General features: G+C 47.6%; 1 protein-coding gene across 3 annotated transcripts in view; it reads right to left on the reverse strand.

Moving 5' to 3' along the window:
* Positions 1-1,265: 1,265 nt before the first annotated feature.
* ZZEF1 (zinc finger ZZ-type and EF-hand domain containing 1) overlaps positions 1,266-25,434 on the reverse strand; it is a 94,405-nt gene continuing 70,236 nt past the window's right edge. For 2 of the 3 annotated variants that reach the window (XM_064495049.1, XM_010987925.3), the window contains 18 exons: positions 23,867-24,017; positions 22,359-22,498; positions 21,754-22,031; positions 20,878-21,052; positions 20,217-20,349; positions 18,390-18,589; positions 16,766-16,885; positions 15,247-15,438; positions 14,296-14,396; positions 12,868-13,003; positions 12,414-12,773; positions 10,762-10,905; positions 9,156-9,324; positions 8,715-8,813; positions 8,128-8,293; positions 4,298-4,451; positions 3,741-3,812; positions 1,266-2,271 (listed from right to left, as the gene is read on the reverse strand). In XM_064495049.1, the coding sequence (XP_064351119.1) occupies positions 2,191-2,271; positions 3,741-3,812; positions 4,298-4,451; positions 8,128-8,293; positions 8,715-8,813; positions 9,156-9,324; positions 10,762-10,905; positions 12,414-12,773; positions 12,868-13,003; positions 14,296-14,396; positions 15,247-15,438; positions 16,766-16,885; positions 18,390-18,589; positions 20,217-20,349; positions 20,878-21,052; positions 21,754-22,031; positions 22,359-22,498; positions 23,867-24,017 (2,871 nt within the window). In that variant the 3' untranslated portion in view covers positions 1,266-2,190. The remainder of the gene's footprint in view (positions 2,272-3,740; positions 3,813-4,297; positions 4,452-8,127; positions 8,294-8,714; positions 8,814-9,155; positions 9,325-10,761; positions 10,906-12,413; positions 12,774-12,867; positions 13,004-14,295; positions 14,397-15,246; positions 15,439-16,765; positions 16,886-18,389; positions 18,590-20,216; positions 20,350-20,877; positions 21,053-21,753; positions 22,032-22,358; positions 22,499-23,866; positions 24,018-25,434) is intronic. The other variant, XM_064495048.1, reaches the window with a different exon arrangement.

The raw sequence follows: 25,434 nt of genomic DNA on the forward strand, positions 1-25,434 counted from the left end.
CAAAGGGATGTGGGTCTGAATGGAGCTCGCTCTTTCCATGCTGCTGGCCCTGCTAGGGACCCAGGGAGCGGGTCCTGGCTCAGCAGTGCCACCCAGTGGCCGGAAGCAGAGGCGGGTAGGAGGCAGGGGTGCTGGCCCGGCAGGGCTCTGCGAGGAGAGAGCAGCAGTTGTGCAAGAAGGGAGAGCTTAGGCTGGTTCTATCCAAACTGAATGCGCAGAGACCAGAATAACAAGGGCGGTGTACAGAGAGAAGCTATGAGGAGTCCAGCATTTAGTTCCAGTCTATCTTCCTGGTGGGAGGATGCAGTGTCACCCTGCCCTGCCCGTCTGTCCCTGCATTACTGTCTCTGCGGTACAGAGGGGCATGGGTGGCAGGCGAGGGGGAGCAGTGAGTGCACCGTCTCTGTGTCTACCTTCGGGGCAGCCCATCAGTGAGCCTGAGCCCAGGGTGGGGGCCTCTCCTCCCAAGCCGGGCACTTCTCTGTGATCTCCCTCCTCACTGCGAGACCCACCCAGGCCTGGGTGGGACGGAGCGCGGGGCCTTCTCTGGGGATGCGGGCAGAGCAAAAGATGAGAAAGGGGTTTCTACCAGGCTGCAGCGCCCGTCTACTCACACCCCAACACCACGGGAGACCGGGTGCCTTGCCAACATCAGGGCGATGGGCTTTAGGGTCACTGGGTTTCAGGACCTGCTCTGTCTGCTTCTGTCTCCTTTGAATTCTCCTTGTGATGACGGCTCCACATGCAGCTTGGGGTGGGGTTAAGAACCCAGTTCTAGGGCTGCAGCAGGTCACTGTACCTTGGCTCCTGACCCAGAAGGCAAAAGTGATCGTGCAGTTAGGTGTTCCCGGGACCTGCAGTCTTGGGCCCTGCAGAGGCCACGGCAGTGCTGACCTGCTCAACTTGGCCCTGGCTACGAGGAGCCTTCCATGGGTTCGTCCCTGTGTGTGGGGACATGGTTGGGCCCGGGCCCCCACCCTTAAATGGGAGCTGCCTCAGACATTCTTCAAGCGATGTGTCCCACTGAGGCTTGTCCACAGCCCACATGCCAACCCAGCCTCATACCCCAAAGCCTGGCTTTGGAAGCAGAATACAATCAGCACTTCAGGGCAAGACTACAGCCATAAAAAGGAGAGGCGGAAAACAGTGTTCATTCGCCTAACGCAGTTACTGCTAGACCCGTGACAGCCCAATAACCGCGGAGAGTCCCAGAGGAGGACGTGATGGTTACCACGACCATGGAGCAGAAATAAAATCATCATGTGTTTTGTTTGTTTGTTTGTTTTACTTCTAAAATAAGATCTCCTCTGACAACACTTCCAGTCTTTAGATACAGAAGCTAAAGAGTCGTCTTCAAGTTTCACACAAACCAGTCTATCCCCTTGAATGACCGACCCACTGGTCATGCCCCCGAGGCCCTCTCAAGGGAGTCAGTGTGGTTCTTTCTAAAAACATGAGGTGGAAACTGAAATATGTTAAAACAGCAACTAAAAAATCTGTGGACGTGCTGGGAGCAGTGCAGGAGTGGACACCACGGCGGCCCCGCTGGCTGTCCCACAGGGCACTTGTTCTCACCGAGGGTTCCTCTGGGATGGCCGTGGCTACACAGGGGAGTAGCGCGGCGGCGGGTCCCGTACCGAACGCAAGGGACCAGGTGGCCCGCCAGGAGGGGCTCTCACCAGTTTTGGTTTGGATTACCCAGTCTCCAGAAGCAAAAGCAAAACAGGAGCTCCCAGGCCGGCCGCTGCTGCTGGAGGTTCCGCTGAGAAAGGCAGCTCTGGGCAGACCCTGCCTTCCCCTGAAGGGCAAGTGCATGCAGTCTCAGCTCCACAGACAGAGCCCTTTCCTGAGCGGCTGCGGCCAGGTTTTCCCGGGGCTGCGGCTTCTGCAGGGACAAGCCCTGGGGAAGGCTGGTCTCTGAACGACCTTCTCGGGGGCCTGCTGCCCGCCTTTCTGAATAATTCTGCACTGCTCTGCTTATTCTCACGTGCTGTGGTATGCACAGGTGCCTCGCCTGTGACACGGGAGGTTCTCGGAGATGTGGCTGCTTGGCATTTGAGTTGGAGTGGAAAAGGGAGCTCAAGGAGAGCCGGGCACCGATGCCGCAGGAATCTCCCTGAACGAGTTTAGGCATCTGCTCTGAGATCCTTGCGGACAGATTAGCTAGTTCCATGCACGCCGCACCAGGGGCTAACACTCGACGTTCCAGAGGCGGGTGGCCTTGTTTGGGTAGTTGATGGCCAGGCTGATAGCTGCAATGTTCTGCAGAGCCTGTGGAGGGAGGAAGGGTCATCACCAACGTCTAGAACCTTTCACCTGCTGGGTCATTAAGTGCCAACAGAACAAGACCCTCAGCTGAACACCTGAGGAGGGGTGGGGGAGGCAGCCACAAGCCAGATGTGGTTCCCCTCACCTGGGGGACCACAGTCTAGGGTGAGACAAACCTAACGAGACCGCATGAAATGCCACGTGTAAGGGAGAAATCACCACGGCCCTGAGAGAGGGGCAGGTGCAATGCTGGGGCTCAGAGGACACGTCTGCAGGGGGTCTGGGAAGGTGCTTTAGGGAAAGGGAACAGCAGCACAAAGGAGCAGAAGGGAAGAAACCAAAAGCCAGTGGCGGTGCCGGGAGGCACCTGTTAGGAGGGGAGGAGTTTTCACTCTGCCTACAGGTCTCAGGAAAATTCACACAAACCCTTCTGCAATGGATGGGGGATGCCTGCTTCTAAGCAGGCGCTCCGAGCCTTTCTTGTGGGAGGACCGTATGTATGCTCACTGAGAAAACATGCCAGGAACAGAGTGCAGGGCTCTGGCTGGGAGTCCCAGCTGGATGCCCCATCCTGTGTGACCCTGGAACAAATCTCTCCCTTCTCTGAGCCTCAGCGCCCCTATCCATCCACTGTGGGGGCTTAGACCACATGCTCCACAATATTCAAGGAGTCAGTGAGCCTGGGGGTCCCCCAGGCCCTTTCAAGGGCTCTGCATCATGAAAATCATCTTCACAATAATACCGAGACAGTATTTCACCTTTTTCACTTTCACATTCTCACGAGTATACAGTGAGTTTTCCAGAGGCTAATGTGTGATAACATAACAACTGAATGCAGAAGCGGGTATACAGACAGAGCTGTCTTCTATGAAGGCAGGTGTTAAAGAGAGCTGCAAAAATGAACACAATGCTACCCTTCTCAAAAATTATTTTGTTTTGAAAAATACAGTTGCTTTTCACAACTGTAATGTTAAGTGGAATGAGTTTATTTTAAAAAATAAATTGACAAATAAGTTTAACATTTTAATTTCCAATTGATTTCTAAATTTAAAATCTAATTTTACTTCTAATGGTATTTATGAATATATATAATGCACGTAAACAAAAGCTTTTTGGGATCCTCAGTAATTTAAAAGTGTAAAGGGGCCCTGAGACCCGACAGCTGTCAGGAGTTCTCCTACCAGGGAAGAAAGTTACATCCAGAAATATCTGAAATCTAACTCTATGGAAACTTCAGGGATCGGCCAAACCGTAAATTTAAGGCACTGGTTGTTTTGGTTTAAGAGACACAAATTCTTGCTGGTGTCTCCTGACCCCACAGTTTAATATGAAAGACTCTGATAAATGGGGCTCTGCTGCAATCTCTGACACCAGCAGGAAGTGGCTGCCTCGGAACAGAGCTCCGTGTAAACCCGGGGTGGAGTCTCTGTCCCGGCCACGGGTGAGTACGGCTGCCACCGGGAGGGGGGTACCTGTGCCGCGCAGCGGAGAAGGTGGTCGTCAGTGGTTAAGGCCAGCAGGTAGTCCTGCAGCAGGCCGAGCTCCTGCGGAGAGAGCAGGGGGCAGCTGTAAGAGACCGCCCCCCTAGAGGACTTCGCCCCAGCCACGAAGGAGCAGGAGTTGGGGAGCCAGGCGCCCTGACCCACCCGCAGCCGCCTCGCGTATACAACGCGAGGGTAATCTCATGGTCAATGAGTCTGTTGTGCTGAGGGGAGGGAAAGGAGGAGGAAGAAGGACCTACCAGTTTATTTCCCCAAACTTACTGTGGTCAAGGGCCAGTCAAGGGCAGGTTCCCCTTGGCGTCAGGCCTAACCAAACAAGCGACACTGGGGTGGACTCAAGGGTTCCCCGGGGCAGGGGAGAGGGGATGCTGGACTCCAGGCCATGCTGGCCTCCCTGAGCAGGTCTGCTGAGACCCCATGACACCCCAGGGCTCGCAGAGGGCTGTGATCTGAGGCCTGGCTCTGGCCCCGGGCAGCGGAGGAAGCAGAAGCCTGGAAGCCGGTGGGAAGGCAGGGCAGGCCCTCACCTGGGCGCGGTTCTCGGTGACGAAGAAGAGCTCGGTGAGGGCGCGGTGCAGGGGCAGGAGGATGCCGGGCTGCGTCACGTCCTCAAACAGGCTGTACTCCATCTGGGTGAAGAGCTGCCACAGGGGCTTCAAGAGCGTGAGGTCACAGAGGTCACTGTGGGAGGAGGGGGTGGGTTTGCTGAGGGCAGCTGAGGGGAAATGCAGCTCCAGCGTCTGCCCCCCACATCTAACAAGGTCAGTACACGACAGTCCCCGCCTCCCCCAAACTGCCCAACATTCCCCAACGGCAGATCAGAAAAGGGGCAGAACCTCAACTTCAAACCAGGACTCCGAGAAAAAGGAGGTCCCGAGGCACGTTCACGCAGATCAGCTGCACGTCTTTAAAAATGGTTGTTAGAAGAACTTCAATGGCAGTGGGAAAATCTCAAGATAATGTTCAGTGGAAAAGAGCAAGATATGCAACATAAAGTGTAAAAATTTTAAAACTGCATATATATTATTGCGTGACCATATTAAAAGCAACAGTAAACGAACGTGCCCAAAAAATGTTATCAGGGGCTGTCCCTGTCAGTTTTCTAAATTTTCTACAATGCTCATTTGCTTTAATAATCAGAGAAAAAAACTGATTTAAAAGATAATAGCAACTGTTGTTATGACCTCAGGCTCATAAAACACAAGAAGTACGCTTATAACGTTGCTCAGGCCAGAAATCTTTAAAGGGTAAAGCAGAACCCTTTTTATTAGACTCCTGTTGAGACTGCATTTTTTTTTTCTTAACGTTGTACTTTAATTCCAGTTCAACATCCTTCAGAGGAGAAAAATTATGATTCTGGGACTTTACATGATTTTACATATTTATAACCTTAAAATTTGCCTTTTCTTTTTAGTATGATTTTTAAAAGAATTCTGTGCATTTAAGTGTAATCTTGGAGCCAATACTTTCTCCCAGGGGAATAAGCCTTTGCAAAGTAAACAATAGGAAACTGTGGTTTGCTTTAAAGAGATAGCTTCACAACTGAGTTTTCGGGAAAGCACTAGAGTGTGAGGTAAAGGCACCTGCTCGGCTCAGACCTCCGGGAGAACCGTGGAGGTTCCCCTGCCGCCGTCCTTCCCCCAGGGGCTGCCTTGCCCCTCGGCCCCTGGGACCAAGGGGCTGCAGGAGTGTCCCTACAGGAAGGAAGGTGGGAGATGGCCAGGATTCAGCAGGAAAGCAGCCAGGAGGGCCCTCTGGCCTGAAGACAGTGGAGATGTGACAATTCATACATGTCACTCAGCTAGAGAGTGCTCACGGGATGCTGCTCGCAGAGGAACAGAACTAAACCTGTGCGCGACGTGACCCCTGATGTTTGCATGTGAGGACACGGTGGAGACAGCTAGAAAGAGAAATTAAGAAAACAATCCCATTTACAATAAATAGAGTCCAAAAGAATAAAATACTTGGGAATAAATTTAACAAAGGAGGTGAAAGATCTGTACACTAAAAACTATAAAACACTGATGAAAGCAACTGAAGAAGACACAAGTAATAGCAAGATATTCTGAGTTCATGGATTAAAAGAACTAATATTGTTAAAATAGTCATAGTACCCAAGGCAATCTACAGCAATCCCTATCAAAATTCCAATGGCATTTCCCACAGAAATAGAAAAAAAATCCTAAAATTTAAATGGAACTACAAAAGACCCTGAATAGCCAAAGCAATCTTGAGAAAGAAGAACAAAGCTGGAGGCATCACACTCCCTGATTTTAAACTACACTACAAAGCTGCAGTCATCAAAACAGCATGTTGGTATTGGCATAAAAAAAGAAATATAGATCAATGGAAACAAAAGAGAGCCGAGAAATAAACCCACGAATATATGTGTTTAATTTTTGACAGGGCACCAAGAATATGCAATGAGGAAAAAATATTCTCTTCAATAAATGGTGCTGGGAAAACTGGATATCTACATGCAAAGGAATGAAACTGGACCCCTATCTTATACCATACATTCAAGTCTTCAGCCCATTTGAGTTGACTTTTGTGTAAGTCCTAAAACTATAAAATTGTTAGAAGAAAATGTAGGGGGTAAGTTCCTTGACACTGGTTTTGGCGATGATTTTTTAGATTTGATATCAAAAGCAAAAATAAACAAGTAGGATTACATCAAACTAAAAAGCTTCTGTACAGCAAAGGAAACAGTCAACAGAGTGAAAACGCATACTATGGAACGGGAGAAACTATTTGCAAACCACATATCTGATAAGGAGTTAATATCAAAATATACAAGGAACTCATACAACTAAATAGTAAAATAACCCAATTTAAAAAAAATAGGCAAAGGACCTGAATAGACATTTTCCCAAAGACATACAAGTGGCCAATGGGTACAAGAAAAGGTGTTCGACATCACTAATTATCAGGGAAATGCAAATCAAAACCACAGTGAGATATCACCACACCTGTGTTAGGATGGCTACTATCAAAAAGAGATAACAAATGCTGGCAAGGATGTGGAGAAAAGAGAGAACCCTTGTACAATGTTAGTGGGAATGTAAATAGCATAGAGGTTTCTCAAGAAATTAAAGGTGAAGCTGCCAAATGATCCAGCAATCCCACCTGTGGGTATATCCAAAATAAATGAAATCATTACCTCAGAAAGGTAACTCTACTCCTATGTTCACAGCAATACTATTCAAAATAGCCAAGTGTCTGTCGATGGATGAATGGGTAAGAAAAACGTGGCATATAGATACACAATGGAACATTATTCAGCTATGAAAGAGAAGGAAATCCTGCCATTTCAGACAACATGGATGAACCTGGAGGGCATTATGCTAAGTGAAATAAGCCAGATTAAAAAAAAACAAAAACACTGCATATCACTTACATGTAGAATCCCCAAAAAAGTCAAACCCATAGAAACAGAGTTAGAATGGTGGTTACCAAGGGCTGGGAAGTGGGGGAAATGGGGAAAACTGGTAAAAAGGTATAAACTTCGGTTACGAGATGCATAAGGTCTGAGGATCTACCATACAACATGGTGACAACTGTTGACAATAGTGTACAATACCATAACGCACAGTGGAAATCGACAATTCCACAAGAGTGAAATGTATCAGTTAACTTGACTGTGGGAATCCTTTCACAGTGTATAACTGATATCAAATGATTACATTCTATACTTTAAATACATCACAATTTTATTTGTCTATTATACCTCAATAAGGCTGAGGAAAAAAAGGAACTAAACTAATTCTAAAATTTATACGGACTGCAGTATCAAATAGCCAAGTCGATCTTGAAGATGAAGAGGTAGGAGGAAGCATTTACACTGCTAGATAGCAAATCTGTTATAAAGCTACAATATTTAAGACAGTGTGGTGCTGGCACAAAGATAACAAAAAGACCAGCAGAACAAAAGCAGCCAGACACGGATCCCCCCCCCCAGACGGACACCTTCTCTGTGACAAAGACGGCATAGGGTGTGGTGAGAGGAAAGGCGGTCTTTAGAGTCAAATGGAGACCCACGTGAGAAAAAACTAATCTTGACCCCCTTCCCTTCACATTATGTGTGAAAATTCATTCCACGTGGGCTGCTGCACTAAATGTGAAAACAAAAAACCAGCTTTATCTTCACGACCCAAGGTCAAGTAAGGCAAGAAATTCCTAAACAGAACAACAAAAGCATCTGCATAAAGGAAATGACCGATGAGCTGAAGACATAATAATTAGAGACTTCTTTCATCAGAGAAACCGCTAACAGAGTGAAACAGCAAGCCCTGAAGTGGGAGGAGAGATTCGCAACACAAACACCCAGGAACAGACTCGTATCAGGAAGGCAGCTCACCTGTGGGTGCAGCATCGCATGATCCTCAGAAGTAGGTGGATGGCTTTTAACCGCTGATGACCTGTCTGGCGACAGGCCACGCCCACCATCCACTCCCAAATTTTGGCCAATGGGAGGTGCGGCACAACTCTTTCCTCTGACAACATCTGCTTCAAAATCTCAAATCCTGGCAGCCCCGACAAAATAGAGATATTTTTAAAAATATACTCTGCTCAAGTTTTAATAAATAGGAAGAAACCACTGGGATCATTTAAATTTTGCCTGAAATTATGCGTTTTGTAAAAGCAACATAGGAATAACATTTTCGTTTCCTCCTTTTTACAAAAGGCCCTGGCAAATTCTAACAGAATGAGCATCTTTTCTAGGTCCTGACAGATGGCTCCTCTATCTGGCCATTTAAATTACAACTAGCCAACTCTAGCCCATTCAAAAGTGACCCGCATAGGGCTTGGAAGACAAATTTGTGGAAGTCACAGAGAAGAACACGTGCTTTGATTTTTAACAAAGACCAGTGACATAACAGTACCTACACTTGCAGAGTGTACCGGGCAGAGAGATCGTGCAAACAGAAAGACCAGAGCACACACCTGTCTGGAATCGCCCCAGGTGTCCAGCCGTCACGGTGAATTTGTAGCCCCACTCAGTGTTGCTCATGTCGGAGGTGAAACGGTAATACAGAGTATCCCCTAGAACACGTGAGAATCAGAGACAGGTCAGGACACTGCAGTAACAGGGAAAGGCAAGTGAGGGGTTTCCTACGAAACAGATCAAACCCAGTTTTTAAATCCTCCAACAATTTCCTTTCTCAGTATTAAGTTTAAATACTTGGGGGGAGGTATAGCTCAGTGGTAGAGTCCATACTTAGCATGCACAAGGTCATGGGTTCGATCCCCAGTATCTCCGTTAAATAAGAAATAAATAAATAAACCTAAGTACTCACCTCCCCCCCCAAAAAAAACCAAGCAAACAAAAATAAAAAAAAAAAACTTAATGTTGAGAGTCTATATGACTGAGTATTCATTTACTACCGGGAAGCTCAAAATCTTTCCACTTCTGCTGAGACCCGCTGAAATTGTGTCGGTCCTGCTGAAAGTCACTGCTGCTGGACATGGCGAGCTCGTCGCAGCCCTCCTCTGTGTTGCACTGAGAATCAAATTTGATCGAGAGGTAGATTGCACCAGGAATGTGAACTTTATCCTAGGAGGGGAAACAAGGCTGTCATGGCTGGCCACCGGACTGTTCACTGGGGCCTTCCTCATGCCAAGTCCTGCCGCTGAAACTGGGCCTGTGGGAGTGAGTGAGGCCCAGCCCTGGCCTCTGGGAGCTCTCAGCCCAGCCGGGCTGGGGAGCAAGAACACGGGCCGTGAACACACGGGAGGGTCACTCCTCTAGACTGGGCACCGCCTTGAAGGAGGGGAGGGGAGGTGAAGGCAGAAAGAGTCCCTGGAAGGGGACGTTCAGGTTGCCTGAAGATTGAGGAGGACGGGAGGAGCCTGTCAGGGAGGAAGATCCGGATGGCGAGAGGCAGTTGAGGGGGATGTGAGCACGGGGGGTGCGCTTCAGGCAAAGGAGACAGCCCTGGAAAGTCTGACACGTTCGGGGAAGAGCAAGGAGATGGGTGTGTATGAGGTAAAGGGTGGGCTTTGTGTGCTTGGGAGGTGGGGGCAGGGGTGATGTGACTGTGGAGAGACTGGGGACAGATCTTGAAGGCCTTGTGTGCTAAAATGAGGTGATCAGACTGTCTGGACTGCAGGGGGAGCCCCGGGAAGGTCTCAAGCAGGAGAAAGCCCAGATGAGATGTGGGCTGCAGCAGGGCTGGTGGGGCCAGGGATGGTCAGCAGCGGTGGGGGTCAGTAAGGAGCAGTGAGAGGGACCCAGAAGTGGAGGAGTCAGGGTGGTGAAGGGAAGGGGAGCCCTCTGAGGCAGAACTCTGCAGCTCTATGTGGGGCCAGGGGATGGGGACAGACACCAGGAACACGGGGAGGGAAGAAGCTTGGAAGGAAGAGAGTGAGGAGGTTTATATTTCTGCAAAACAAACCTTCAGCTGAGCAAAAATCATGTTCTAGATTAGTTTCTCTGTCACCTACCACTCCTGCTGTAAGGTGTCGGCCACTCGGAAGCTACGCCTGGCCAGCTCCAACATTTTGTAAAGAGCAAAGAGTTGCAAGTGGCACTAGGTCAATGAGAATAACTGAGGCCACCCTACGCCTGCCTCACCCAAACTCCTGCCTCTCCACCCAGGTACAAAGGGAAAAGATGCGGTTTTCCCGTTCTGGGTAATTAAACAAAGGGGTGGGGGTCTCCAACGTGTGGCCAGGTCATTAGGACATGGACAGAGTGAGGGACTCGCTCCAAGGAGCTTGCTGCAGGAAAAGTAAACTCTTCCCCAGGGCCAGGTGGCCAGCTGTTTTCTATTAAAACAAGGTCAAGAGAAGAGAGGACTTGTTTGTACAGAATCCTGGGACTGGCTTCAGGGAGGCAGATTGCTGCTGAGACTAAGGAAGCACTTTCTAGGCCAGGTCTGTCCCCGGGAAAAGAGCTGCTGTGGGAGTTGATGAGATTCATGCAACCCTTGCGGGCCCTGCCAGCCACACGCCCTGAGGCTGGGCGAGTCCGGCCGACCCCGGATCATACCTCGAAGTTGGTGTTGTTGTTATATGGGTGTTTCGACTCCCTCACTTGCACCTCCATTCCCGGCTCCTCCATGAACTGGCAGGCAGCCAGGGCCATTGTCCCCAGCATGTTTTCTCGGCAGCCTCGGAGCACCTTCTGCAGGATCTGGCGGCACACAGGCAGGGAACGTCAGGGCCGGCCAGTGGCAGGGCCACAGAGCTGCCCATCGGGAAGAAGGGAAAGTCTATTTCAACCCAATGCCCACCCAAAGGGGCTGGCATCTTCCTGGACCCGACGCCACCCCCAAAGCCAACCCCATCAGCCACCTCTCACTGGAATGGGCCCTTGTTGTAAATCAGGATGCTGCAGTCCCTTTGGGACACCACCACTTCAAGGAGGTCTAATAGAACCAATCAGACACGTTCCTGACCCCGAAGATCTGAGCCTGGCAGCGGGGTGGACGTACAGATGAGTGAGCTGCAGAATTAGGAGCTCCACGGGGCAAGAATGGGGGAGGACATGTTTGAGAAGGGGACCAGCAGGGGCAAAACTGCTCCCTTTTCCTCTTCCGAATGAGAAACACGGCTACAGCACACCTTCCCAACTCTCCAAGGCCACGAGGCTAGGAAAGGACCTAGGGGACTGAGAAACCAGTGTCTTCAGATGGGCAAATTTAGGACTAGAGGATAAGTTCACTTGCTAAGGAATCCCCAAGTACTGCATGTGTGTGTGAGGGTGTGTGAGGGTGTGTGAGGGTGGCAAAGGGACATGGACGAAGAAGAAGGCAGTAAACGTGGCTCATTTGTGCACCTGGAAACTGGGAAGTTGGTGACAAAACTTTGTAGTTCAGCTAGAGGCCATGCCCAGGGCTCTCGAGTTCTGCTACGTGGGCCTCTTGGTTCTACACGGCGGGAGGTGGAAGAGATGCTTCCAGCCCTGTGACAGTTTGCTAACCCTGTACCACTCTTAAAGACCAAGTTGAAGATTTGATTTAAAAACAGAACAAAAAATGGTCTCATTTGTCAAATTGAAACTTAAAAATTAGAGCGCTGGACTTAAGAGAATGCACAGACTCTGGGGAGACCCCACATCTGCCACCCAGGAGCTGGGAGCCTCGGACAAGGCTTCGGGGCTTGACTTCTTCACCGACAAAACTTTCTCCAGGTCACAATGTAACACGGGGGTAAGTGCTGGCAGTGTCTGGGGTGGATATTCCAGAAACAATGGTTTAAAACAGAAGACACAAACCTTCCTGGAAGGTTTCCTGTATTACAGGAACAGGCTGTCAGAATCGTAATTAACCCTGTCCCCTGGACTTCACACTATGTGAGACCCTAGGGGACATGAAAAGAGACAGGCTAGCAAGGAGAGTTAAACTTTTAAGTGTGAAAACGAAAAAGGAAACTGTCAGGGCGGGTTTTGTGGGGTCGTTACTTCAAATACTTTGAGCACCAAGTCTGTGTAGGCCGGGAGCTCGGCTCCAGGCCAGTTCTTGGGAGCGCTCAGCAGGGACCCGACCCCGCCTTCATTGCATTCACATCTGTCTGGGAGCCACACAGTCACCTCAGTCCAGGAAGGCACTCACTAGAGGAAGCCTGTTCAAGGCCCCGAGGGGGTGGGGGGACGCTGAGACGCAAAGGAGGAGCGAGAGGGCTGAAAGTGCAATCAGTTACCTTCTCCCACTGGTGCTTTTCTTCCAGCTGCATGAACATGTCCAGAATGTAGGTCATGTGGGCAGGGCCGCTCAGCTCCAGGATGTCCTCGCTCACCGGCACGTGCCCGGGCCACTCGGCGAGCAAGGACGCGAGCACGTGGCGGGCGTACAGGACGGCCGTGGCCTCGTTCACGCGGAAGAGGTAGTCCCGCACGGCCCTCTTGCTCTTGCAGTTGAGCTCCTTGTGCAGCAGGGCGGCGCTCTTGCTGCGCCGCTGCTTGGCGTAGCTCTGCTGCAGCTCGCTCTCCGTGCTGGAGATCAGCTTCTGGGTCACGGGGTTTGCCTCGGCAGTGGCCTGCTCGCAGCGTGCGGGCCGGGACTGCAAGCCCAGAGAGCACCGTCACAGAGGCCCGGCCTTCTCACAACGGGGTGGGGGGGGGGCAGACCCTTGGTTCCCAGCTGGGGCCACGTACCAAGCAGGGTAAGATAATCATGTCTGTATCCACGGCTTTGGCGTTCTGCTCGTCCAGCCTCAGACTCCTACTAGGCTGCCACCTCTGAGCCAGGGTCCGGATCCTTTCATCCGTGGTGAGCTCGTCTCCGTCAAACCTGAGGACAGGCAGGGACACAAAGTTGGGGACATGAGTTACAGAAAGGTAAGATTTTAACCGGCAGTGAAATGTGTCAGAAGTGCTGATCAGAGTTATGCTCCTGTTACTTCGCAGTTACACATCATGTTCCATTATTTCCCAAACTAGATTCACGGCGTTCTAGTCATGCGTGCAGAGGTGCGCCCAGGGCAGAGATGAAAAGGGTCCATTCTCCTTCTCTTTTAGAAACAAAGTTCCCTGGAGTTGTAGTCAGAGACACAGCTAGAGACACCCTCCACCCCTGCCGCCACCCCGGAATTAGATGTAGCGACACGACTAGGTTCATGCCAACCAGAGGCTGGTGAGGCAACGCATGCCACTCCCGGAGCCTGCCCTCCAACAGCCGGGTTACGGAGGGGCTCCTGTCTCCACCGCCCCCCTTTCCTCTGAGCTGGAGAACAGAGGTGGTGTGGTGTGGGGAGCCAGCTCTGATGACACAGATGAGGACAACACCTGTGGGGCACGGGGTCACTTTGTGAAGCAGGCTGCCCACCCACGCTAGGCTGCTTGCCTACCTCTGGACCGTTCCCTGAGAGGAAAAGCAAAGTCTGTCTTCTTTGACCATGGTGTTCTGTGCCCCACCTGATAAAACACTGCTTCATCTCACAGAGGATGTGAGGCAATAGACAAGAAATACAGAAATATGAAATAATAAAAGAAAAGAAAAATTAAATTGGAACTGGATATAAATTAGAATAGGAAGTCAAAACTAGGCTGTGGAGGATGGAGGAAGAGATTAGCTGCAGGTACACACAGTCCTCCCCAAAATTAAGAGCTGGGCCCAAGAACTAGCTCTGAATTTCCTGGTCAAAAGGAGGGGAATATTGTTAATTTTATAATAATCCTTAGGGAAAAACATAAAAATAATGTAAAGAAGTGAAAAAGCAAGCAAACAAAAGAACACTTTTGACCAGAATGTACCAGAAGCTCCTGCTCTGCACTGTCTCTCTGGGCTGCCACCTGAGGGAACTTTGGTGCCTGAGGCCATCTCTGCACCCATAATGAGTTTACTCCAAGAGGACGACTGCAAATGTCAATTCTTCCTAAAGGAGCACAGCTCAAAGATGAGCCGTGCGATGTAGTGCTGTCAGCTTTCGTGTCGCTTTATGAAGGACTGAAAGTAAAGTTCCCTGCTGCTCCTTGGCCTTTCAGGAGTTTTTATGCAGATCTTGTTGGCAGGTGGTAGACAGAGTCCTGCCCCCACTTGTTCCCTTGCTCACTACACTTCGGCTGCATCTAAACGTCCCTCACCTCTTCTGAACCTCCAGGAAGAAGGAGTCAGTCCTCTTCATCTGCAGTTCGTATATGGCCCGGAGAATGTGCAGAGGGGCATTGAGGGCGTCGTGAGCCATCTGGAGGCCACAGGCAGGAAGTAGAAGAGAGACAATTAGAAATGCTTCAACACATTATTGATAATCTGAACTCAAAAGTGATAAAAGAATTATTTTCTAAAGCTACCGCAAGTATAATTTAAGAACATCATTTGGTTGCATCATGCATGTGAAATTATAGGCCCTGAAACATGGATTGTAAAACCTGCATTACTATTATACATTCAAAGGAAAAGATAAAACATGGGAACCCCACCCCCCAAATCACACCAACAAAATGCAATGCTAACAGTCAATGATTTCTCAAACTGCATTCATTGCTAGCTTCTCTGTAGTGGCTGCCTTGCACTCAAGTCTGACAATTGGCACATAAATCTAAGTACTAGACTTTCTTTTCATGTTTTTAAAAACTGTACTTGCTTTCCTAACACCCACCCTATTATACTCTGTTTCCTCTTCACATAGTTAGACCCTTTGAAGTCCAAGCCCTCGGCCATTTTCACATCATTCTGAGGAACAGTGGATTATCCAGGGAAAGGAAGAGTATGTCTGAGAAACTGAGGACAGACTGTCACTTCGGGGTTTATGGATGGGCTTGAAGTTACATGCAAAATTTTACACGAGTATTTGCATGTGTATTTTATGGGAGAAACGATCTAAAGCTTTTGGGTCCATGACCATCCAACGTTAAGATCTCCTGCTGTGAGGGCTTTCCCATCCTTCAGTGAAGACAGACTGAGTCTTCAGGAGGTGTGTTCTCAGGACATCAGACTGAAGCATTTTCATGTGGAGGTTAAAACACAGTCCAAGCCAAAGAGAAGCCATTTCTTAGAGCCCCTTTCTCAATCCACACCATGACCCAAGAACGTACCAAGAAACATATCCTAGTGGGCTCGTCCAGGCTTTCGAGAGGGTCCAGCTTTTTCTGCTCTGGCTCCCCAGGGCTGCTGGCTGGCCGTTCCACCTCCTCCTCCTGGTCTCCCCGCTCATCCAGCTCCAGCTCCCCATGCTCAGCCAAAGTGCTGATCTCTTTTTTTGAGGAGTATAGCATGATGGACAAAATCTACATAGACAGAAAATCAGGCAGGGCAGGAACATGAGTGTTTAGTGGGTGAGAAGATCTTCAACCCTCAAAGGGTAGAAAATATTTGACATAACTTTTTAAAAGACATCAGAATTCACAAAAAGAATGTAAAATTAGAAAAGAAATATGAAAGCATGTTAGATTGTACTTATAATCAAAGAAATGCTAACTAAAACTACAAAGGACCTTTGCATTTATTAACTTTGCCACTGACAGTGTAAGTTGTTGTCATCCTTTTAGAATTATTTTGGTGAAATGTAAAGAGCTATACAAATGTTCGTAACTTTGACCCCACAACCTGTCTTTTAGGAATAATGTAAAATATGTAAAAAGTTATATTCATGATATAGTCAATGAAGCATTAATAATGGCAAAAAAACTGAAATCCAACTTTATGTATCCTATATAGCCATTAAAAATGGTGGTTATGAAAAGCAACCTAGAAAAACAGCCATCATATAACCTCAATTTATTTCAATACCATGTTCACTGTACAATCTAAAGCTACATATATAATATAGACACAGAAGGGAAAAATTAGAAAAAGGAACACAAAATACTAATGGTAGCTGTGTTCAGGGGGTGAAATTCTGAGTTTTGCTTTGCTTTCTATTTTTCAAATTTTCTGAATATAAAAAATTTTTTAATTTAAAATATTTCATAAAGAACAGGAGCTCACATGCTTACTGGGTTATCCATTAATACGTTTCAGTATGTTTTTCTAAAACCTAACCGAATCCTCTTGTGGCCACTGAGAGCTGTTTCTTGGAGTTCAGGCCTCTGTGTGACTGAGACTGGCTGGCTGACCCCCTTCTACAAAGCAATGGCTTTTTCTGACCTACAGCTGGCACCTGGCACAGAAACGCCGCAGGAAACCACAGTAATTCCACTAGGAAAAATCGAAGGCCAACAAGGAGTAGTAATAAAGTAAAAATTATCAACTAAAACCCTACATAAAATAAACTTAACTCAGGACAAATTTAGAAATGGATTTAGTTCCTTTAGCTCAAAGGAACTTTAAAAGGAAATAATAATTCAAGGGCATACTTTATTACCATGATATAATGGTCAACCATGTGTTTCCATAAAATACTCCTCTTCCAATATTCTTTGAACAAACATCAAATTCATTCTCCCTGACAGGGAGGACAAATGTCCTAATTTTTATTTCCAAAAGGGAAGACACATATAAAACACTGTTTTAATGACTGCATGGGGCAGAAGCAGCTATGACTGACTATGGTTCTGATGCCCAGGCCAGTAAACCTGCAGCAGAAGCAGCGACAGGAGTCACCCCGTCCCTTACTTCCAGGTCTCGGAGGAGCCACGTTTTACTGAAGCCGGTCCCTTTGCTGCACTTTTTCACCAGCAGCTTCAGCAAATCAGTCTGAAGGAAGGTGGCATGGGTCTCTTCAAAACCGTGAGCCTGCCCAACAGAAAAAGAAGGATTTGCAACTGTCTCAGAGTGAAGGTAAGGGTCCCTCAAGGAGGAGCACACCTCTGTCCGAGCCCATCTCAGCGAGTGGCCCAAGTTCACCTTCTGGTGAAAACTCCAGAGTCAGCAGGAAGGACGACACTCTGAACCAGAGCCATAACCCAAGTCTGTTCACTCACTGTCTAATTCATTCACCCAGCACATACTTCTGAAGCCTAGGACGTCCGGTGTGCTAAGTCCTATGCTAAGAACAGAGGTTTCATGTTCCTCTCCTGAGCTCTACCTTCCAAAAGCTTCCCGCTGCTTTATGGACCATGATTCAAGTCCCAAATCACGACTGACAAGGCCCCACTGACTCCCCGCCTGCCTGTCTCAGCTCCCTCTCTGGCACTGTCCCAAAGCCCTAGGGTGTTCTTTCTGTTCCCTGACAACAAGGCCTGCTCCTGGGCTTGGAGTTTGCTCTCTCTCGGCATGAGATGCTCTGCCCAGACTCCTTATCTATCAGCCCAAATTTCACCTCCTCAGAAACGCTCTTTCTGACTCATGGTGGTTTTCCTTGCAGGCTCTTTGGTGTCTCTCTTACAGTTTAGGCCGAAAACTCCATGACAGCAGGGAACTTCTTTCTAGTTCAACACTACAAACTCAGTTCCATGTGGCACTTGGTGCTCGACAAATATTTACAGAATGAAGGATTCAAAGACAGAAATGGTCTCTGCCCTTGGGGAGTTTCTTTTTTCTTTCCTACTATAACAAAGACAATTAAAACAACAGCAGATCGTGATAAATGCCATGAAATCAACAAACAGCAGATGTGTGGTCTTATCCCTAAAACTATAAATTCTCAGGGCTGGGATCCCATCTAGTCCAACCTCCCTGTGATGCCTGAGTCCTTCCATGGCCTCCTTGCTGGTGATGCCAAACTCAAGGAACTCATAAGCTTTCCAAGTGAAATCCTTCCTTGGTGGCTAGTTCTTGGGAAGATCATCCTAAAAGTGACCCCTTCCTCCCTATCAATGCCCTCAGGTGGCAGAAGAATCATGTTCCCCAAAAGTCAGGGCTTCCCATCTACATGTCAGCCATCGCCCGGCTCCTTAACTTGTCTGCCTCCTCTCACACCAACTGTCCAACCTACCACTCAAACAACCCAAAGATATTAGCCCCCTTTATTCTTCCTATGTTGAACCAGAAGGAGCTGTGGTTCAAAAGGAAGTGAGAAACTGTTCAGTACATTTTTCTCCGCATCCTCCAAGGTTACGTGCCCATTAGGCAATAGCACCTGGTTCCACAAGGCAGTACAGAAAAATTACAGAGAACCAACTATTTGGAAAATTCTGTTTAAGTTATCCTTGTGCAAGGCCCCAACCATTTCTAAAAATAATCAAGATCGTAGGGCTAACCATCCATCGAGATCAGACGGTATTTCCTTCTAGTCAATACCCTGCAGGTGTTAAATCACAGCCAGATTCATTAGCAAATGGAAGAAGCTCACCATTACCTTTAGTGTTTTGTATAATCCTTTAAGGGCCAGGGACAGGACCCAAGTTGCTTCCACTGCCTCAGGACAATGGCTGTCCATGCTGGTCTGCAGAAGGTGACTGGCAATAAAGGCAAAGTGCTGGGAGTACTGGCTCAGCTGGGCCTGAGAGTCGCTGCATTCCTGTCCTCCTCCTTTCTGGACCAGCTGGTAGTCCTTCACTGCAGGGTGATGTCAGGCAGGGAAAGAAAGGCACAAAAAGCACAGTTAATGCTCCCTTCCTGCAGCTACCTTTCCTCCCCAGGAATGTGCCTTACTGAAGCAAGAACTGCTGACCCAAACCCACAAACCTCCCTGGCTTCAAACTTAGCCATCATATTTAAGGCCAGCTTGCAGCTGAGCACAGAAATGGTACTGGGCCACCTAACTCACCAAGCAACTGAGAAAGACAATTCACACTCCTGCTAGTCACACACACAGGTGGTCTCCAAAGGAGTTACAGGAAGTTCTTAAATACAGCACCCATGAGGTTTTGGTAACTTGGGTCTTTTCTTTATTGTTTCCTAGACTGCCCAGCCAGAGATTTATCAATTTATTTGATCTTTTCCAAGGACCAGCTTTTGGTTTCATTGATTTTTCTCTGTTATTTCTTTCTTTTTTTTTTCAGCTTCTATGATTTCTATCTTTATCATTATTAATTTCCTTATTTCTTTTTGCTTTGGGTTTAATTTGTTCTTTCTTTTTCTGGTTTCCTTAGGGGAAAGGCAACTGCTACTGCATGCTAGGTTCAGAGAAATTAAAGACGTACATTTTATAAGACCTAAATTTATCCCACAAATGAATGGAGAGGTATGCCGTGCTCCAGGTCAAAAGACTCAATATTGTTACGATGTCAGCTCTCCCAAATGGGTCTGCAGAGTCAACGCAATGCCAAACCCCCAGCAGGGTCTTTAACAGAAACTGACAAGCTGATTCTAAAATTTATTCAGAAAGACAAAGGAACTGGACTAGCCAAAACAATTCTGAAAAAGAGTGACAAAGTAGGAGGACCTGATTTCAATACTTAGTATGACTCTACAATAGTGAAGGCAAAGTATTTGAGTAAGGACAGATATACAGATTAATGGAACATAACAGAATCAATCCACAAATAGACACAAACATATGTGGGTCAGTTAATTTTCACAAAGTTGCCAAGACAGTTCAACGGAGAAAGAATAGTCTGTTCAACTAATGGTCCTAGAACAACAGCATGGTCATATGCAATAAAATAAAACAAATAAACATTAGCTTTTATATTGCAACATACATAAAAATAGCACAGACAGTACCTAATGCTGAAGCTGACTGAAAAGCAGATTATCTCAGGAGCACAACTGGGCACATAAATACTCCAGATTGTTTGGGATTTGGCAAATTAAATCAAAAGGGCACTTATGATGTGTCTTCACTGTTCTATCGATGAAACACAATGGAAAGTGACATGAATGCCATTTGACGTCACTCTACATTCATGTAGCCACCTGACTCCACCATACATTTAAATTACTTATGAGAAAACAAATGACACTGGCAAATGGAAAAACTAAATGTTTAGAACCTAAACATCTGGCTAACCAAAAAGCACAGAACCATATATACAGAGTAACAGTGTAAAAAGGGTCTTCAAATTGGTCTCAATTCAACCACATCATTTAAGAGATAAGGAAAAAGAAGTTCAGGGAGCTGTAACTTGTTTTTTAAAAAATCACACGCAGGGGCAAGAACCAAGATCTCTTCCTTGATTTTAGGGTATACAGAGACTACACAACTTCTCCCATTCTTAGAAAAAATAATTATGCTTAGGACCTGTTTTCCGCTTCCGGGTTTTGACATCGACGATCACAGCCCTGTTCTTCTCAGTAAAGTGCTTCAAGATGATCACGTTATGTGGTTCGTTGGCATTATCCATGTAAACACAGCGGGTCCCCACACAGAGGACCTGAGCATGACAAAGAGAGACAGAAAAGGCAACTCAACAGGACACAGAGCACAGTTCCTCTGGCTTGTGCTGCTGAGTCCAATAAGCACTCTAGGGTAGGGCTCTACCCATCTCTAAGTTCAGGGCCTGGCGCACGCCTGGCATAGAACTAGTTTAAGTGCTTGCTGGATGAAGCCATGTTTTCATAGTCCTCTTAGTCCCAATCAGTTGAGAGATATGAAGATAAGAAATGAGTTCAAGATTAGAAATGAGCCAAAGTGAAAAACAATTGTACCTCAAGGTTCTCTATAATTTAATATATTACAGTTAACCTATTATTCAAGGCCAAGTACTGGCTAATAAAACGGTTCAAATGGCTAAATTATTAAAAATGTTAAACAAATCACCCCATAATCTTGAATATATGCCAGTACGGTAAAAGCAAGTTATATAACTAAAGGAAAAGAACTTCCAAAGATAGATGTTACAGAGGCTGTGATGTGCATGGTGAAGATGGGAAGAGGAAGCCAGGCCTTCAGAGTGGCGCACCTGGGGGAAGCCGACCAGCACGAGCAGCGTGAAGATGTTGGTGTGCTTCAGCTGGAAAGGCAGCTGCTTGATGCAGTGGTCCGTGAAGGCGGCGATGACCTCACGCCACAGAGGGGCGCTGTTGAGTGACCGCAGGATCTCCGCCATGGAGCACGCCCAGTCCAAGCCCACCCGGCTGGAAGGCAAGAGCCCCATTAGATGTTAGCGCCCAGGTTCCAAACTCAACTCATCAGAGCTCGATATACTCCAAGGCAGATCCAGAAGCATGCTAATGAGCCATTCATTAATTCGTTCAGAAACTACCAGAATGATGCTTTCCATATAATGGTAAGTAGAGAATAAATCAAGATCTATTACTCACACTCAGTCCACAGCTATGTTTAAAAAAAAATCTCTGTAAAGGGTCACACACTCGTGCGTGCTTGTGCACACTCACAATCATGCAAAGAAAAAAAGCCTGGAAAGAAATGTATTAAAACAGCACCAGATGCACTGACATAGTGCAAGCCAGGGTGATTTTGTTTTCTTCATTTCTGTTTTCCAAATTTGGTATTGGGATTATGCTACTTTTACAATAAAAACAGATCTATTTTCTTCAACCTCAAAGCCTACATTTACTACTCTCAGGAAAAAACAAACCAGAGTATCTATCACGAGAGAGAGTTGAATCAGCAGACAGTACCCAGGCTGCACAGCTGTTTTAATGTGGGTTTTAAAAGCACAGTTTTAATGTCGGCTGACAGCATTGCTAATAAAATGAATTCTAGTCTCACAAAAGATTCCTGCACAGTACTGCAGCACACTGAAATTAATCAACAGCAGGACCACTGACTTAAAGAAACGAACAGCAAGCTGGGGTAGAGTGGGGGTGGCTACCTGTCCAGACACACAGCTCCCAGGCTGAAGAGCAGGTGCGTGGTCTTCCAGCCATCCGGCACGATGGAACTGTCCCCAGCCGCAAACAGGTTGTGTTTGGCTGAGAGGACCTTGGTCACTGCGGCATCTACCTCCGCTGGTAAAAGGCGGATGATTAACTGGCCGAGAAGGCCCAGGGTGAGGTGGTAGGTTTCGTTTAGGTGGCCCGCGTTTGAGATAACGACCTGAAACATGAGTGGGAGCACGTGCTCCAGGTCTATCAGGGGGACCATGGGGTCCTGTCAAGAGAGGGAGAAAAACCTGTATAATACAAATCCACATAATCACACCAACTAAACACCCATTTCCTGTACTATTTACAACTGGCCTGGTGCCAAAGGAATTGCACTGTGCCTTTCATAAATGGCACAGGTACAACTGACTGCGAAATAAACATTCTCAGGTTATCAGCTCACCAACCTGCTTCTAATTTATACTCCTACCCACAGGGTACAGATGACTGCAACTAACAGCTAATTTCAGTACATGGCTTTCCAAAAATTTTTTCTATGCATAACACTCCCCACCCCACCCCACTCATTTTTTTAAAGTTGTTCGTCTCTTACCGAGTTTAAGGGAGGTAACATGGCTGCCAGTAATCCCAAAATCCTCTTCTGGGAACACTCAGCAAACACCTGCTCAGGGCTTGGAGTAACTGCCTTTTCCTCAACAGGCTTCTGAGAAGATGCTTCTGAATTTTCAGCATCTGAGTTGTGAAACATGTGTAACATCAAACATCAAACTTTCAGATTCTGCCAGGTTCTGTGTACGTATGGTGGCAAGTAAAGCACTGCACTGCCCCCTGTGAGGCTACAGAATAAAGCTGGGACTCCAGCCTGCCCTGGTCGCCCTATTTCAACATCGAGCCTGCCCTTCGAGCTCTCCCAGCCCCTCTGCCTGCCCCATTCCCCTGCTCTTTCATGCTCATAGCATTTAATTACCTTTTAACATACCATATCACTGAGATTGGTTTTTATTGCCTGCCTTCCCTTCTAGATTTTTGTTTTTTTAATGATGTATCACAAACACTTAGAAATGCTTCTGGAGCACAGCAGGTACTCAATAAATACTTCATAAGTGAATAAACTGTATGTGAACCAGGATGTCGATCCTAAGTTGGAATCAGACCAGAGTGGATTTTGATGACCTGGATTGACATGGAGTGTCAGATTGTTTTCTGGAACTTAGAGTTACACGCCCTGCAGAGAAGAGCAGCAGCCCTTCTGAGAGCTGGCCCCCCAGACAGGGCAGGATGCCAGGGCTCACCCTGCCTCCACCACAGAGCGGGCGTGTGCGAAGGATCCTGCCTCCCTGGGATGCCCTAGGAGGAGGCCGTCTCCTCAGCCCACAGCACCTCCATCTCCTGGCCCTTCGATCTTCCTACCACACAGCTGACCTTCCCGCTGCATCCCCAGGCAGGCATCTGAGGGCCTCCACAGCAGAGTGCACAGCTCCTCTCCGGTTCCCCCTTCCAGTGCTCCATGCCCTCCTTGCACACCTGCCCGAGAGACTCCTCCCTGGATTCGTCTGGGGGTTCCCACTCGTGTTTTCTTTCTGCCCTGAATGTCCTTCCCCACTGCAGGTCCTAGCACAGTCAAGGTCCCTGCCCTTCTTTACAAGAGCTTTATGGGGACACAACTTGTTCCAGTTAGATTCCAATTACTGTAATACCCACTCACACCTCTCTTCTGGACAGAGTCACATTCCATCTAAAGTTACAGTTACAGGCACCTTTGTCTTAAACCCTCCCAGACTGCCAGACTGTAAGCTCCGTGAGGGCAGGAGCTATGTGTCTATTTGTCTGACTTGGTCCCTGTTTCATCCCCAGGGTCTAGCACAGTGCCTGGCACATGGAAGGCACTCAGTAAATTAGGGAGTAAGCAAAATAGGAAAGCAGGCAACATGCAGAAAAGATGGCTTTCAAAGTGTTATCAGTACCATCTGATGCAGAACTGAGAAACCGGGTACCCCCGGTGCTAGCCAATTTTAAACTGTGTGCAAGAAATAACTCAGGGCTGGGTATGCATGCATTTTAAAATGAAAGAGATCAAAGTAACTGTCAAAGAGTCTTTACCTGGAAGTCCTGTAGGTGTGCTAGCATCTGCAGGTGAGTCTGAAATTTGAGTCTGGCATGAAGGATCCTTCATTAATGCTCCACCTTTATCTGCCTTACTTCTCAGTTTGCAATCTAAAGGTCTGACTTCCTTAGGAACATCTCTCATCCCCTAAAAAAAAAAGGGTGATTGTAAAAGAATGAAGGCTTGTTTCTTGTAATAAAAGTTTGTTAACGTAATGCAATTTTAAAAATCATTAGTCAATCAGTCTTCACAAGCTAAAATACTTCTGAATTCCATTGGACAGTATCCCTTGTTTCTGATGGTAAATCTGTACTCACTGCATCACATCTCCCAAACATCCTCCAAACGCGGCTCTGTGGGAGGCTGCAGTCACATAAGCAATGGCTCCATCACAAACCCCTAACACGCTCTATTTCTCTTTCAGAGGCCAAGTGTGCAAAGTTCTTCTCTTGGGGAAAAAGGGAAAATACAAAGGTGTGGATTTCCTTCTAGCACACCAAGCTGACTTACACTTTTGAGAATTCTATTTTGGCAGGGAGACTTAAGAAGGAGGACCTCACTGGATCTCGGAGGGTTTTCTGGGCTCAAGAGTCTGGCAGTGAGCTGCCCAGACCAGCAGGGTGACAGTCCGCGGCCTGAATTTCCTCAGGAGTCACTCAGAGTCACCCCCAAAATCCCCTGCACTCCCTGGCCCTGAGGGTGCTTTCCCCTGTTGTCACACAGGCTTATAAGTGGAAACCAGGCCATGTAGGAGGTCTTCTGTGCATGGAGGAGCCTGGGAAGGCCAGGACACCCTGGAGCCGAGGGTGGAGCATGGTATAACACCAAACACTCATGAGAAGACCCTGGCGTCCCCCAGTGGCAGCTGACCTGTCTTCCCCTCTCTGGACACTGTAACCTTGACACCAATCCTACACTTGACAGCCCTCTAAGAAAACTGATTATAAGATTGTCCAAAGAGGGGACCGAGACTGGGAGAGCTACTTGCCTTGTTAAAAATGTACCCTCTCAAAAGATCTCCAACACCATATGCTCTGTACTCTGCAGCCCTCTGTGACAACAACGCAATTCCAGCTCTGGCAAACAGCGTTAGTCCTGATCACTCCTGTTATTGCAGGACTCCAGAGGGCCGCTGCAGCTGCTTCGCAGGGCACTCAAGGGGCCTCATTACTGGCCAGAGGCCACTGCAGGCAGAATCCCTCTGGCTGAAGTTGGTTTCTGAGTTGTTTAAAACAAAAAGTACCTCTAGGCATTAGAGGGAAGATACCTTTAACAGGACCTAGGATTGGCTAGAAACACATGGGAGTTCAAAAGCAAGTGATGTGCACTAAGGGCCTAAATAGGATATGGTCATTAGGGCCATCATAGTGGGGACATTCAGGTTCTATTGTGGGGAAAGTACTGAAGACTGCAGTTTGCTAGACAGAAGCCTAAGAGACAGAGACAGAGGCAGGGTACCCTGGATGCACCCAGCTGTTGATGGGAAGAGGACCCCAATAGCAGGGACACTTCAGGAATAAACATAACACCCTGGGAGTTCCTTAGAAAAAGGCTGATTCCAGTC

Source organism: Camelus dromedarius, chromosome 16 (assembly GCF_036321535.1).
Source record: "Camelus dromedarius isolate mCamDro1 chromosome 16, mCamDro1.pat, whole genome shotgun sequence".
Taxonomy (NCBI): Eukaryota; Metazoa; Chordata; class Mammalia; order Artiodactyla; family Camelidae; genus Camelus; species Camelus dromedarius.